Below are 15,626 nucleotides of genomic sequence, written 5' to 3'. Positions count from 1 at the left end.
TCAGCTTAATTGCCCCCAACAATCTGGTCCTCATTTTACCTACCTCGGAAGGATGGAAGGCTGAGTCAACCTTGAGCCTGGTGGGATGCGAACCTGCACTAATTGCAGGCAGCTGGTGTTACTTAAGGAGGCATTAGCCCACTGCTCCACCAAGGCTCATACCTTGAAACAGGGACGTATTTGGTTAGTTATTTGATGATGACCATGAGACATGGAATAATAATTTAAAAAGTCCTGAAAGAAGGTTCTTGCAAATGACTTCCATACTGTTGCCAACAAAACTATAGAAACATATCCTGTAAATCTTTCAATTCACAGGCATTAACTATAAGTGTATTTTCCCCAAAGCCTATATTTTTGTACATAAAAGCTATGAAATTATGAGTTACGAATTACGTCGGAAACTTTTGAGCAATGCAGGTCTTGGAATTCAGGCTTTTTCTATAGACTTGTGAAGTCCAAAATGGACATTTAAATTACTTATTCACTCATCTTTACAATTCACCCACTAGTATTGCATGGTATTATAGTCAAGTAATGTTGGGGCAAGTTTTATTATTTGCTGCTAGCTTGGTTTTTCTGGAGCTAATTATGCTAGGAACAGATTGATGTGGCTTCTCCTGATTTTGTTCTCACATACTTCCTCTTTAGCTTCCCACCTTTTTTTCTTGCAAATTCTTAAATAAAGCCGTGTCTTGAATAGAAACATAAATCCTCTAAAGTAGTTCTGGGGTCTCTTTGGAACCAAATGCATATGTCAGCCATGCAATGCATACATTTACTAACAATGAGATTGCTGAGCTCCAGGTGGTTCCCAAGCTTTGTGGAGTTGAAAAGAAGCAAAATGTGTTGCTCTAGTATTAATCTTTCAGTAGAAGAAAAGGAAACAGAAATATGTTAAGCAAGCACTATTGTTTCTCTGGAAGTTCTGAACAAAATCCCAAGCCAAGGATTCTTCTACTGCTTTTGACTTGAAGGAGCAGCTTTGATCTCTTGAGTGTAATTGTTATAGATCAGCATTGATGCATAAATCCTGGAAAATATTTGGAACCCAGACAGTTTACTACAAAAGTTGAAAGAAGTCACATTAGCCTTGCCAAACAGAAAATATGGGATAGTTAGTTAATAGTACAAAATGCACAGTGACTAGTCATGTAAGGATGTTGGTAAGACTCTTTAACATTCCTGGGGAAAGGAAGAGAGACATAATTCTGATTTATTCAAATTCTGCTCTCTGAATAACATCGCAACCAAATACAAATAGCCCCAAATAAGGGTAGTGCATTAAACCTCATCTCCTCCATCCATGTAAACACAACATTAATACTGAAGAAATAATAAAAAAAATTAAATATCCAGTGTTGGGTTGCACGTCTATGTGTTAATGTTCCTTGTTCAAGATTCTCACTCATACTTACTTCTACATACAATAATGGGAGTGAATTGAATTGATTCACCTCCAAGCAAAGACCATCAAGATTTTCTCATTCTTTTCTCCCCCACCAATACACCATTTCATTTCGTTTTAGTTTAACAACACTTGATTGAATTAGTTCCCCAAAGTCTGTAATTCTGTGGTTCCACTCTCCTGCTTAGTAATGATGTCCACTCACACCAAATGTAATGTGAAGTGGAAGAGCTATTGGACTGATTTTCCCCAATCACCTGAGTTTATTAATTAATATTAATCCTTCCTTCCCAATACTTTAGATTCCAATTTGATCTGTGTGGCAAAGAAATACTTCGAAAAACCCTATAAAATGGAAGTAAAATTGAATGTGATGGATATCTTCCCAGATCAGTAAAAGTACAGATCTTCTTGGGGGAACGGCTAGATACAGGGATACATCTGAGGTGTGAAAGGATGTGATCTAGTTTGGGAAAAAAAAGGATATGAACCGAGCAGGTGACAGTGGTGGGGAGTTGGAGAAGAGTCCATCTTGCTGCATAAAAGCAATGACTGAGTGATGCCACAGAAGTGCATACACAATGCTGTGAATATTCAGAATATAATATATCACAAGTTCCATTGGTTGGATGTAATTCCCATTCATCTGACAGGGGAAGTCTGGTTCAGCTTACTTTATAGTGTTCTCTGTGGTTAGACAAAAGTTGTGTGACATAGGCAAATTCCTTTAATAAGGAGAAGTAGGGGGCTGTTTCTGTTCATTTAATTCACAGGATAATAATCTGAAGATCTTCCTTTACATTTCTTTTTTTTTTTTAAAAAAAACAACTGTGATATTATTAAATAGTAACATGAAAGCCTATATTCCAAAGAAGATCTGTGTGCAATTTTAAGAATAAAGATCTGTTTTACACAGTTACTGCCACCCTGTGTGCTGCCAACAGATGTGGGTAGTGCTGTCCGCCAACCCCATACATTTCTATCCACCTCTTGGTCAATCAAGCCAAAGTTTTGTAAGAGGTGAATGAGTGGTGCTTTTGAGCAATGTCCAGAGACAACTTGTTCCAAAGCTGTACTGTTAGAACTGTTTGATATGGTTTAAAAACAAAGCAAAACCAAAAACAACCAACAGTGTCCCACAATTTAAGAACGGGGTCCACACACATGAAACGGCTCCTCTTTTCAGGTTGCTTTCCATTAAGAGTTTAGTGGTGCTAGCTGTTGTTCTCAGCTGTGAGATATTTCAATGCAGCAAAGCCATAGCGGCGTGACATATCCTGCTGGAACTCTTCTTTGAGGGTCTTGAGACAAATACGGTACTGCTTGTTGGAACGAAATTTGGTGATGTCGAAGCTGGGCGCATGTGGCATGTGGATCATATAGGCATTGGGAAGCACCGTGAATTCATATTCCTGAGGAAGACAGTCACAGTAAGAGTGAGCAAGAAGATCAATGTCTCATAATTCTTGTATACCAATAGAAGAGAACATGTGTAGCTCAGGGTTGAACTGTGGGGTCCTTGGTACTCTCTGAGCTTGGTTGTTTTCTTGTAGACAATTCATTACCCAATCTCATCAGTGCTATTTAGTTGGCTAATGAAACATCTGCAAGGAAACCATCAAGCTCAGAGAGCACCAAGGACCTCACATTTTCTTTTGTTCTGTCTCCTCTCCCCATAGCCTTAAGCATTGAAAAAACTGGAAAACAGCAAGTGTAAGTCAAATATTGGCGCTTATAAAATGAATGTCTGCAAATAAAAATCTTTTCTTAATCCCAGTGTAAATATATCTCCCCTCCCAGCCTGCCCCTTTTCTTTTGTTAACTTGAATAAAATTGAATATGGCATCTGCTTGCTAAGCATGTGTATAGTCAGGTTTTGTAACCCCCATGTGTGAAAAAAAACGTGGTCAGTATTTACTCATGTTTGCTGATGTTTCTAGATCATGACTAAGACTGGCAAAGGAAAAAAGTTGAACAGTTGTATTAGAGGGGGAGGAAAGGACCCTTAAACTATGTTTAAATCACCTTTGGAGCAGTTACAATTTTGCAAGGCAAATAGGAGTCTAATAAGTGAGCAATCTTGTGGTGAAATTTCAGAGAACCAGCACCTTATCAACTACATTAAATGCATAAAATGTTGAATCTTGGGATTTATCATCTGAAAGTCTGCTTGCATCTGCTACAGAGCAGCAATCCAGAACAGCTTAAGCAATTCTCAAGAAGCTTTTCTTTACAGTGAGATGAAACTCCCTATTAATCACTCTGCATTTATTGCAGGGTCCTGGTAAAAATGAAAGCCTTTGATTAGCAATCCTTCAGTTTTTGAATGACATGTTGATAATACAGATACATATAAAGTCAATGTTAGATTCAACTTCTAGCTGGGCTAAGAGAATTTTGCAGCTTTGTTTTTAACCTTCTGCCTCAAAGCAATGATCTTTTACTGACATCAAAGCCTTTCTCTGCTGCCCTTTCATCCTTCCTCAGTTATGTTGCTATTTCAATTTTGCCAAGAGCAGTTGTTTCTCTTCATTGCTTACATATTTTTACAGTAAAAATAGAGCCCACTGTGGTATCGTTACTATGATAAATTTGAGGAGTAAAAGGAGAAAGAAATGTCAAGCCATGGATGCACCCATCAAGACACCATGAATTGAGCTTGATTAACTCAGGAGTATCCAACCTTGGAAACTGTGGACTTCAACTCCCAGATACTTCTTGGATTTTGTACAAAGCTGAAGAAACCTGTTTTATGTATTTAGCATTCTTTGCCAACTTCAGCTCATTCTATGCTTTAGCCTTTCTGACATTCTATGTACAAAGATACTGTTATGAATTGTCCTATTGCCCCCTTGAGAAACATTTGCCTGATTTAAAACAGTAAGTGCTCCTTGAGAGGTAATCCAAAGAGTGAGCTGTATCTTTCCACCTGCTCTGGCAAACTGTTTTGTAGAGAAGCAAAGAGCTAATTGTAGGGCAGACCTAATTTAAGATGCCAGTTGCAAATTTAGAGATGCTGGTTAGCAGCACGGTACAGCTTATTGTTAACCATCTTTTGGCAAACTGATTACTGAATGGGGGAATGATCCAACTGGGTGTTATTTGGCATAAAAACATTTTTTTCATGAGACATAGTTTTTTTATGGTCTTTCACTCTTGTCTCTTGGAATTAATTTGGAACACCAAATGTTTATACAGAAACCTGAAGCCCATTATGTATGAACACTGCAAAAAACAAAATAAAACAACCCCACTCTGCAGTGGGAAGAATCCTGGCTATGTCATTCCATTCCAACCAAATGGAACCAAATTACAGGCTAATTCAGCTCACTGCTAGGAGTTCGATGCTCACTGGCTCAAGGTTTACTCAGCCTTCCATCGTTCTGAGTTTCATAAAATGAGGATTCAGATTCTGTAAAGTTTTTACAGAGTGGCGTTAAGCACTGTGAAGCAGTATGTAAGTGCTATTGCTATTGCTGTTACCCAGAACTAGGAAGAATAGGCTGGTTGGCTGTGCTAGCTAGGAGTTACGGGACCTGTTGATTAGGAAAACTATTGTTTTCTGCTTCCTGCTAATAGTATCAATCATTTTTTCAAAAGATTACAACTCTTTCATGAATGAAGGTGAAATACAGTATCTGTCCCAGGATGAAGTTGCAGAATCCAATCTGGCTCAGTCACTGGGACTAGAGGTTTAGTTTTCTGAGTTTTTGGACTCGTGCTGGAACACATCTTCAGGGAACTTCTCTCTAGCAGAGTCTATCTAGCACAGATTGGATCCTGTACAACTCTTCCTTATTAGTGAATCTGAACAAGAGTGTACTCCCACATTTCTGATGCAATAAGAAACAAACTTTCTAAAGCATCCTATAAAAGCAGTAACTTTTATATTTAAAAAAAATGGAAAACAAATTGCTACAACTAAATTTCTACTTCTCACCTGTGCATCCAATTCCATAATGTGTGCAACTTTATTCCAACCAAATCCAACAAACCTTCGGTCATATTCCGGACAATCCTGCCTTACCACAACATATGGCTCAAAATCTGCTTCCCATTCAACTCTGTATGGTGTGGTGGCTGTTCGCCACTTGGCAAAATTGGTTGGTGCATGCCCTTTTGTCCATACGTGATACCTGGAAAACATATGGTTTGGAAGAATCATTGATGGAAGTAAGACTTGGAAACAATCCATGTGGAGATCTGTTGAGAGTACAGTTTGGTTCTCTTCTCTTCTCTTTCACCTCTTGGTTTGTTCACTTGACAAGAAGTGAATGAAACTTCTTGACAACACTGCTGATACAAAAGGCAGAAGAGGTTGTTGCACATGCATAGCATCTGAAGAAAGTATCTTCCAACTTTTGCATGAGCCTCAAAGCAGGGCAAACGAGCAGCTCGGCCATGTGGCTTTGGTCTTAGGAAAAGATACTGTGCTACTTCAGGATGCAGCTTTGAGAATCTCAAAGATGTCAGATTTTCAGTGGGCATTACCATCCAGGCTTCCATTGACTTTGGGGGAAAAAATGAAAAATGAAATTTTCTATAATTACAGATTGATAATCTAAGCAAAGAAATCATGACTGATGAAGAAACAGTAACTACAGCAGTTCTGGACTGTGACATTTAATTGCTAAGATTGTAAAAAATGGTACTTTGAGAAGATGTTGAAATGCAGATAAATGCTTTGCAAATGAGCTCAGCCACCATTCACAGTTATACTTTTTTTCTTTTTAATTTAGTACTTTGTTTTCAAGGCAAGCAGAAATTTGTGAAGGTGTTTCTGTTATCATGGCCGAAATTTAGATCAATACAGGCATTAAATAAAAGCCTAGGCAAATACTATCAGTGCCATCAAAGCTATCATTTTGTTGCCATGTGCCATCTATACAATTTCATCTAGACAATCAATTCAATTTACAGGAAAGGATCCTTTTATAATTTGTTAATTTTACCTATGTCACTGCCAGGCCTATCCAAGCACATCTACTATTCTTCATTTAAGACAATGATCAATACTTTTCTTTTGCATTCATTTATTTATATATCAAATTTATATGGCCACCTATCTTTGGGCATTGTACAACAAAGTTATACATAATAAATATATAATAAATAAGTCATTATTAGAAAAATCTTTAAAAAAACAAGGCATAGGAGAAAATAGATTGTGCTCACTGTGCCATTCCTGAATGATATCGGCTACTGCCACACACATCTATCAATTAAACCAGGACACTATTACATCACTTGTTCATATAGTATACCATATTCCAATGTTTACTTTAAAACCCAGTACAGACAGACTTGATATTGTATCTAGATTTAATTTAAACATCGAATACCTCCATGAAAATCTTGAAAATATTCAACTTGAAATTTTGACCTGACTTAACTTTATAATCTAAAGGATCCTATGGTTATGCTCACAGAGAAAGCATATGTGGGATAAGAACATGGCTGGAAGGGACCTTGGAAGTATTCCAATCCAACCCACTGCCTTATACCGGCGGGCCCCAACCTTTTGGGCACCATGGACTGGTTCGGCATTGCCAGGTTCCACACATGTGTGGATGGGGCTTTGTTTGCTCATGTGGCCCGAGGGTTGGGGATCCCTGCCTTATACCATCCCAGACAAATGGACGTCCAAACTTTTCATGAAAATCTCCAGTGATGGAGCACCTACAACTCCAGGAAGCAAGCTGTTTCATTAATTGTTTTCATTGCCAGGAAATTTTTCCTTAAGTCCAGGTTGGATCTTTCTTTAATGAGATTCCATCCATTGCTTTGCCTTCCCTTGAGCGCTATGGAAAATGAGTCACACTCTTTTTTGTAGCTGCCCCCCAAGTATTGGAAGATAGCTATTGTATTACCCCTCATCCTGCTCTTCGATAGGCTAAATGTACCTAGTTACATTAACTGTTCCTCATATGGCTTAGCTTCTAGTCCTGTTATCATCTTTGTTGCTCTTCTAGGGTCTCAAGTTCATTTCTGTATTGTGGTAGCCAGAATTGGACAAAATATTCCAAGCGTGACCTCACTAGGGCAGTACAGAACGGTGCTAACATTTCTGTTGATGCAGCCTTTTTGCCACCTGCAGCCCACTCTGGCTATACTTAAGTGATAAGTATGAGCCAGTAGTGTTGTCCACTAGGAAACTTAAGATGTCTCTCATAGTTACTACTGTTAAGCCAGGTACTGCCTGTTCTATACCTGTGCATTTGGTTATTCCTGCCTAAGTGCAAGACCTTTCTTTTCTCACCATTGAACAGCAACTTATTACATAGGGTCCAATGCTTCCAAATCATTCAAAAAGGAAATATTTCTATTCTATTTCTTCAGAAATAGGATAAAAATCGAATCAAAAATACATTTCAAGAATAGTTATTGTAATATGCTAATATCTTTTAGTGAAATCAGAGGATAAAGGAGATGTTTGTATTTATTCTTTATTTGGGATATTTATTATTTCTTTGAGGTACAAGAAGAAATGGTAAGAAGAATAGTCCTACTGGGTATTGGGTAAAGCCAAGGCCTAGCTGCTCGTAGTTCTGTTTTTTGTTTCTTACAGTGGCCCTCAAGTTGTCTTTGAGGTGATAGATATACGTCCTTCTTCCATTCTTCCACTATAATTGGCTTTTGGAAGCATGCTGTCTGCAGTTTGAAGGTAATGTTAATCATAACTTTGATAATATCTGAATATCTGAAGAGAAAATGAGAATGCATTCCTATAGCCCTGTAGAATCTTTGAGAGGCCAAAATGCCCAAACATGGTTCTACAATGAATCTGGGAAGACTTTATTAATCTATCAATATATATTTGCTGCCTGTTCTAGCATTACATAAGTTTCTATTCTACCAAGTTCTTCAGCACAGAGCTGCAATTAATATTTTTTTCTTTATTAATTTTAGTTCTGTGCCGAAGAACTTTGTAGAATAGAAACACACACACACACACACACAGACACACATAATAGCAGCATTCATTTTGTTAAGTCTTTTTCCCCCAGAATGAACCATAGTGAACCAAATAAGTTAAGAGAGAATTGCTAATTTTGTTTTGTTTTTATTTTATTTTGACTCAATGTAATTGCATTCAAATATGTTGACATGGACAGGTCATTGGTCAATATACATTAATGCAATACAGAAACTTTTACTTGGATAAGAGACTATATAATGTGACTTTCTTTCTCTAAAATTCCCTGAATAATCAGAGAAAAAGTAATTGCACTGTATTTGGAAGTAGGTTCAGAGCAGCAGCAATTAACATAGTCTGAAACCTTAGTGGAGCAAAGTTTTATTTTTTCTATAGACAAAGAAATCTCCAGACCTTTAATATAAAACCCTTGAGACACATCTACAATGAAGCCATCCATTATTCTCCATTACAAAGCTCTCATACTCAAAATATCGAGGCCACTACAAAATTTGCTGGAAGAGAAATAAAAGGAAGACATTTACCATAGAAAACTAATTTATATGTCTCATATGCCCCAAAGGAAAAAAGTTAACCATTTTAGAAAACAGGAGACCAAATAAAAATAAAAATAAAAAGTTTGGAATGCTACAGGAATGATCAGGAATCATTGTCATGCAACTTTCCCCTATTAGTTTGGCAATAGTTACTAACAATTTATTAAAACCACCCTGAAAACCAAGGTAGAAATGGTTGGTTGGTGGACGTGGGCTGTGAGAAGATTGGAACGATCAGATGGACTAGCTATAAGGAGAAATACTGATCATTCAGAAGCTCTGTCTCTTTTGTGATGTCTTGTTTTTTATGCAAAAGAAACAAAAACCAAAAAACCCAAACCCCAGTGTAAAAATAAATTCCACGCCTGTGGAAAATTTGATTGATGAAGCAGAAAATGGAAATGAACATTTACATGATCTTATTTTCCAGTAGATTTTTCTTTTAACTGGGGAAGGAACAGTTGTTTTCTTAATTAATAAATCTTTGCAATTACTTCCACAGATTACAAAATGATACTGGTAGAATTTATTTTAAAGGGGGTAGAGTTTATTTCTTTATAAACAAACACATCAATTCTCCTTTCTTCTGCTTTAACTTGTTCAAACTGGATTGAATGGGCATAATTAATTAAGCACTAAGGCCAAGCAATCAGAGGAGGAGGCTCAAACAAATTCTACCCTTTTGGAATCAATATTTCAGACAGCAGTTTTGCTAGCTAGATCAGATGCAATGTTATCCTAAAACAAGAGGCATGTGGTATTGCAAGGACCTGGAAAGACAGATTGCCATTTTGATACGATCTTCAGCACCTGGGTTCCAGACATGTATGCCAGCACAGGACTGGTTACCAAGAGCAAAAATACAGCTAAAGTTTACTAGCTCATTATTATGAATGTGATGAATTGAATGGACACAGATGAACAAGCTGAAATGAAACACGAACACGATAGAGTTGCTGAATCCAGAAACAGGACATTCAGGATTTAGGAAATACTATTTCTACATGGGATTATAATCTTCCTTAAGGATCAGCTTTATAGTCTGAGATTCCTCATGGATTCTGTAAAGATTTATATGCTGGTAAACTCAATAATTACTTTGTAGTAGATAGTTGCTGAAAACTGTTCAGAAACTGCAGCTGTCTAAAAATGCAATCTGGCTGCATGATTCTGAAAGATTCCATATAACGTTCATATAATCATATAATCAGTTTGACTGGGCACTGGTTGTTTTCTGGAGCCAATTCAAGGGTTTCATTATAACATATAAAAACTTACAGTACATGACTTTGACCCAAACTGATCATAACTGAATAACAGAGTTGGAAGAGATCTTGGAGGTCTTCTAGTCCAAGTCCCTGCTGAAGCAGGAAACGTATAACATTTCAGACAAATGGTTGTCCAACCTTTTCTTGAAAACCTCCAATATTGGAGCACCCACAACTTCTGGAGACAAGTAGATAACAGGGAATCTGTGATATGTTTCATCATAGGTTAAATGATCAATTCTCCTTTTTCCATGATGAGACTCAGGTTTTGAAACACAATTTAAAAAAATAAATAAAGGAGACCCTGCGGATATTACTCCACTAGTCATTGCCAACTATGGAGGCAGTGCTCATCTGTTTCAAGGCCATTGAGCCAACACTGTCTGAAGACATTTCTGCGGTCATGTGGCCAGCATGACATCATGAAGCACTGTTACCTTTCCACCAAAGTGGTACCTGTTAATCTACTTGCATTTGCATGCTTTTGAATTGCTAGGTTGGCAGATGGGGTATGAGGGCAGGAGTTCAACCCGTTGTGTGGCACTGAACCTGGGCTGCTGGCTTTCTAATTTTTTTAAAAAACACATTGCATTGTTATAAATTGAAACTTGTTCTTTGTTTATGAAGAACCAAAAACACATTGAAGTCTTGTACTATTAAATATTTTATTGTTAAAGGATAATTGTTTTAGTTCTTGGTGTTCTATAACTCATTTTAAACAATGTTTTTATAATTGGTTTTATTGTATTTTATTTTTTTGTAAGTCACTTTGACCTATGAAGATAGGGGATGACATCATAAACACACACATTCATACCCCCTTACATCCCTGGGAAAGGGGGAGCAGATGGAAGATTTTCAGAAGATGTAAATCAACTTCCCACCTGGTTCCACAGCAATCTTATCTTAGAGATTTCTTACTGAATTTACTGCTTAGAGTCCTAATGGGAAAAATATATCTACCTGGCAACCACCCTCCACTCAAAGTACCACCTGTTTTGCTGTCCTTTTAAAAAATGGAACTTTTTTTGATGACTGTCTGTTTTTCCTACTATTGGAACCTGGTCAGAATAACAAAGACTCAGTAGCCTTTCCCAAAAGCTCTTTCTTATGGTTTATTGTCTAAAACTCCCTAATCTTAATCTTTTCACATTAAACCTCCAGACAACCTCCTAAGCCTCAAGGAAACAGTGTAAATGGATGGCTCATTTTAAGTAATAAAAGGGAGGATGAGAACATGTTTCTAATACAAGTTTAGAATGCTTTAAATGTACACTACTGCTTAAAACAGAGTGGGAGGAAGCAAATCTTTTGAATGAATTCAATAAAATGCATGCAATACCTGAATGTGAAGAGTGTTCCCATGTCCAACATAGATAACAGCTCTGCCTTTGACTTTGGAAAAGAGAGGCGATAGCGGAGAGTTTCAAAAGCAGGTACAATTAGAGCTTTTCTTGTATTGGCTAAGTCAAGTTGGTCAACAGATTTCCTAGAAAAGAACCAGCAAATAAAATCAACCAAATGTTAAATTAACTTTCTAGAAGGAAGTAGCAATACAACTGAATTATATTATTTTCCACAGAGAATGCTATATTTGGTTACCATTTAAATTTTAAATTTTCATTTACATTCAAAGCCATCTTGTACGCATTAATAACTGCATTAACAGGAAGTACAACTGGAAGATACTTTTACATACAGCTACAAAGAAAATTTCTACTTTCTCTGATAAGAAAAAGCTTCCACACAGATTCTGTTCCGCAGTAAATAATATTCACAAAGTGCTGTTTCAAGTGTGAAAAATGAGTTTCTTTTTTTCTGTTTGAATTTTTAAAAGCTCATCATTCATATCTTTATTTCCCCAATCTATATTCAGATGTGTTTGCCTATAAGAATTATCACCCACTCTTTGGCAAATGCTGGCGATGAATTACAAAATTATGGTCTAACCTATCTGGAGTTCTCAAGCAGCAGTGTGAAAATGGAAGATTCACTTTCATGTCTCTTGGGGAATATTTTTCTGAATAAACTTTAAACTTTAGATTTTGCTATTAGCTTTAAATAACTGGTTTCCTCTCAAGTACTTTTCTGTGGCTGTTTTATACATGAGGCAACTCTTTGCATACTTTTCTGAAAATTATTTGAAGTGTCTGTATCACATTCCTTTTTCACTATGAAAAGGTTACTATATTTTGTCAGCTTCCTATTATAAGTTTTGTATACTTTTTCTCTGTTTCCTTTTTCTCTCTCCATCAATTCTAATTGACCAAGGGAACTGCTTCTAAAAAAAATTCTTTTCCAATCCACCTCCTCCAGCTGCCAAGATTATTCAGTGTTTGTGACACTCTTAACAATCCCACCCCCAGATTTAGGTGTTACTTTCTTCTGTTGATTCGGCACAGAACTTGGTGTGACTGACAAGATAGCAAACCAAGAAGGATGAATACTGAAATCATTTATATCTCATTAAGTGTGCTTAGTCTCAGCCAGCTAATGTGCCTTCATAGTAGTCTCATGGGCAGATCATGATTTCACGTTTTTCAGCTGTCATAACAGACTTTCAGGATTTTACTTTGCTCATTGGAAGCAGAAGTCAAAATAAGATCCCACACACAGTTGGAAGAATGATCCCCTGAATGATCATTAAAAGGAAAAAGCCATAGTTTGCTGGTAGAGCAAATGCATTAATGCAGAAAGTACTTGATTTTATTTAGTTAGAGAAAAAACTTTCACAATGGAATTGTTGTACAAATTGTCAATTCTAGCGACAAGTCTTTCTAAAATTATGGCCCAGAAGTCCTGGGGGGGTGTCCCCCAAGAACCTCTCAGGAGTCCCAGAAATTAAAATTATTTCTCAGTTTATGTCGAAAAATAGTACAACATTAAAATCCCAACCAATAGTTGTGGGAATGATAGTGACAGCAAACACGTTAATTTTAAATATTGATATATATAATCCTTACAAACGAAAGCTCTTTTGGAGTCCTTCATAATTTTTAAAAGTAAAAATGGGTCTTGAGAGAAAAAAAAGTTTAAGAAACACTGCTTATAGATGACATTGACTTAGGCAGACCAATGGTGGGGAAGGGTTTTAGAGAAAAAAATCTTTAAACATTGTTATTATAACAATATTGGGCTAGGTGGACCAATAATCTTACTCCATAATGACACAGCTTTCTATATTCCTTATAATATGGCACTTTTGTTCTCTAAGGTAACAGATACTCATAAACCAAATGGAACTGTTACTGCTCCAGTTGGCAGATTGGAATGATGGATAAATGTTACAGTATAGACCTGTGTTTTTCAACCTTGACAACTTTAAGTTGTGTGAATGTCAGCTCCCAGAGTTTCCCTGGAAAACATAACTACTGCCTCACCAAAATGACTAATGACGCTAGTGATTATACCCATTTTTGAAAACAAAAGTTGTATCATAAATGTTAGCTATAAAATGCTCACTTCTGTACTGCTGGAAAAATCTATATTACTCCCCCAAAAAGGGTTAAAAAGATATAGATTTGCATATAATAAATTATATACACAGATATATATAGGGGAAAAATCTATTTCATTTGAAGGGGAAGCCTTAATTAATTTGTGAGCTGTTTAACTGCTCGTTGTTGATGGTAACTATTTTCTTTGTCTCCTTTGCTATGATTTTTTAATTTGAAACTAGATTTGGACTGGCACCCCTTGGAGTCCTAGTGGACGATCACTTAAATATGAGCTAGCAGTGTGTGTTAGCAGCCAAAAAAGCTAATACAATACTGGGTTGTATAAAAAGGGGCATAGAATCAAAATCACATGAAGTATTAGTTGTTGTTGTTAGTTGAGAAGTCGTGTCCGACCCATCGCGACCCTATGGACAATGTTCCTCCAGGCCTTCCTGTCCTCTACCATCTTCTGGAGTCCATTTAAGCTCATGCCTACTGCTTCAGTGACTCCATCCAGCCACCTCATTCTCTGTCGTCCCCTTCTTCTATTGCCCTCAATCTTTCCCAGCATTAGGCTCTTCTCCAGTGAGTCCTTCCTTCTCATTAGGTGGCCAAAGTATTTGAGTTTTAGCTTCAGGATCTGGCCTTCTAAAGAGCAGTCAGGGTATTAGTACCTCTTTATAAAGTCTTAGTAAGACCATACCTGGAATACTGCATCCAGTTTTGATCACCATATTACAAAGAAGATGTTGACACTTTGGAAAAAGTGCAAATAAGAGCAACTAAGATGATTAAAAGCCTGGAAACTAAAACACGAAGAACGGTTTGGATTTGGGTTTGGCTAATCTAGAGAAAAGAAAGACTAGGGTGACATGAAAGCAGTATTCCAGTATTTGAGAGGTTGCCACAAAGAGGAGGGCAACTTATTTACCAAAGCACCTATAGGCAGGACAAAAAACAATGAATGGAGACAAATCAAGGAGAGAAGCAATCTGGAAGTAAGGAGAAGCTTCTTAACAGTGACGACAATTAACCAGTGGAACAGCTTTCCTTCAGAGGTTTTTTGTGCTTTATCACTGGAGGTTTTTAAGAAGAGACTGGGCAGTCACTTGTCTGAAATGGTATAGCATGGGTTGGACTAGACTAAATGCTTGAGCATGGGTTGGACTAGAAGACCTCCAAGGTCTCTTCCAGCTCTATTCTGATTAAATGTAGAATTTCTTTGAAGAAAGAACTGCTCTCTTATGCTGTTTAAAACAGAGGTGTGCCCTATAGGATATTTATCCATACTTGCATACATGCCTATCCACCATACCATTAGCTTATGGATAAGGATCAGTATACAAAGCACAGAAAATAAGGAAGAAATAAGGAAGAAACAAAATATAAGAAAAAGGAACAGAAATTTTCAGTTTGCATCTACTGCCCATATCAGTTTATCCCTGAAAGCCATCTTTGCTTCCACCACGGCCACATGCTGCTCCATAATTGCCTTTTGCTTTTTAAACTATTTGTTTCTCTCTTTTTGAGCATCTCATCAACTCCATGCAACCATAACTGAGTCTTCTCGTTCATCTTAACCTACTCAGCTTTCCTTCATATATACGGTATTTGATTTTCACTCTTTCTATATAATCAAACAAGCCCAACATATATTCAATAGCCCATTATATTCAATCTACATTCTTTCAGAATTCATTTATTCTTGACCTTAGCTCTTTGTGCTTTACTATACACACACTTAAGTACCCCACTTCCAATGCATTCAAATTACTGTTTTTCTTGACATATCCACGTCTCATTTTTAAATAACAAAGTGGGCAGAAACACATTCTTATAACTAGCTATTTTTGCTTCTCTTGAATATTTATATTTATTCTGTACTGTACAAAGGTCTACATGCTACCCACAACCCTTCTATAAATATCTCCGTGTCTTAAAATATCTCCATTCTTTCCCCCATTTTCAGTAAACCATCCACTAATTTACACAAATCCATCTACCTGTTTTAGCTTTTCACCATTTATGTAACAGCTTACA

General features: G+C 36.9%; 1 protein-coding gene across 3 annotated transcripts in view; it reads right to left on the bottom strand.

Annotated features, from left to right (window-relative positions):
- Positions 1-1,155: 1,155 nt before the first annotated feature.
- LARGE1 (LARGE xylosyl- and glucuronyltransferase 1) overlaps positions 1,156-15,626 on the bottom strand; it is a 375,788-nt gene continuing 361,317 nt past the window's right edge. For all 3 annotated transcript variants that reach the window (XM_083365626.1, XM_083365625.1, XM_083365627.1), the window contains 3 exons: positions 11,492-11,638; positions 5,349-5,544; positions 1,156-2,820 (listed from right to left, as the gene is read on the bottom strand). In XM_083365626.1, the coding sequence (XP_083221752.1) occupies positions 2,623-2,820; positions 5,349-5,544; positions 11,492-11,638 (541 nt within the window). In that variant the 3' untranslated portion in view covers positions 1,156-2,622. The remainder of the gene's footprint in view (positions 2,821-5,348; positions 5,545-11,491; positions 11,639-15,626) is intronic.

The sequence above is a fragment of the Vipera ursinii genome (genome assembly GCF_947247035.1).
Source record: "Vipera ursinii genome assembly, chromosome: 6".
NCBI classification, from domain to species: domain Eukaryota; kingdom Metazoa; phylum Chordata; class Lepidosauria; order Squamata; family Viperidae; genus Vipera; species Vipera ursinii.
This window is presented reverse-complemented; position numbering and strand designations above follow the sequence as displayed.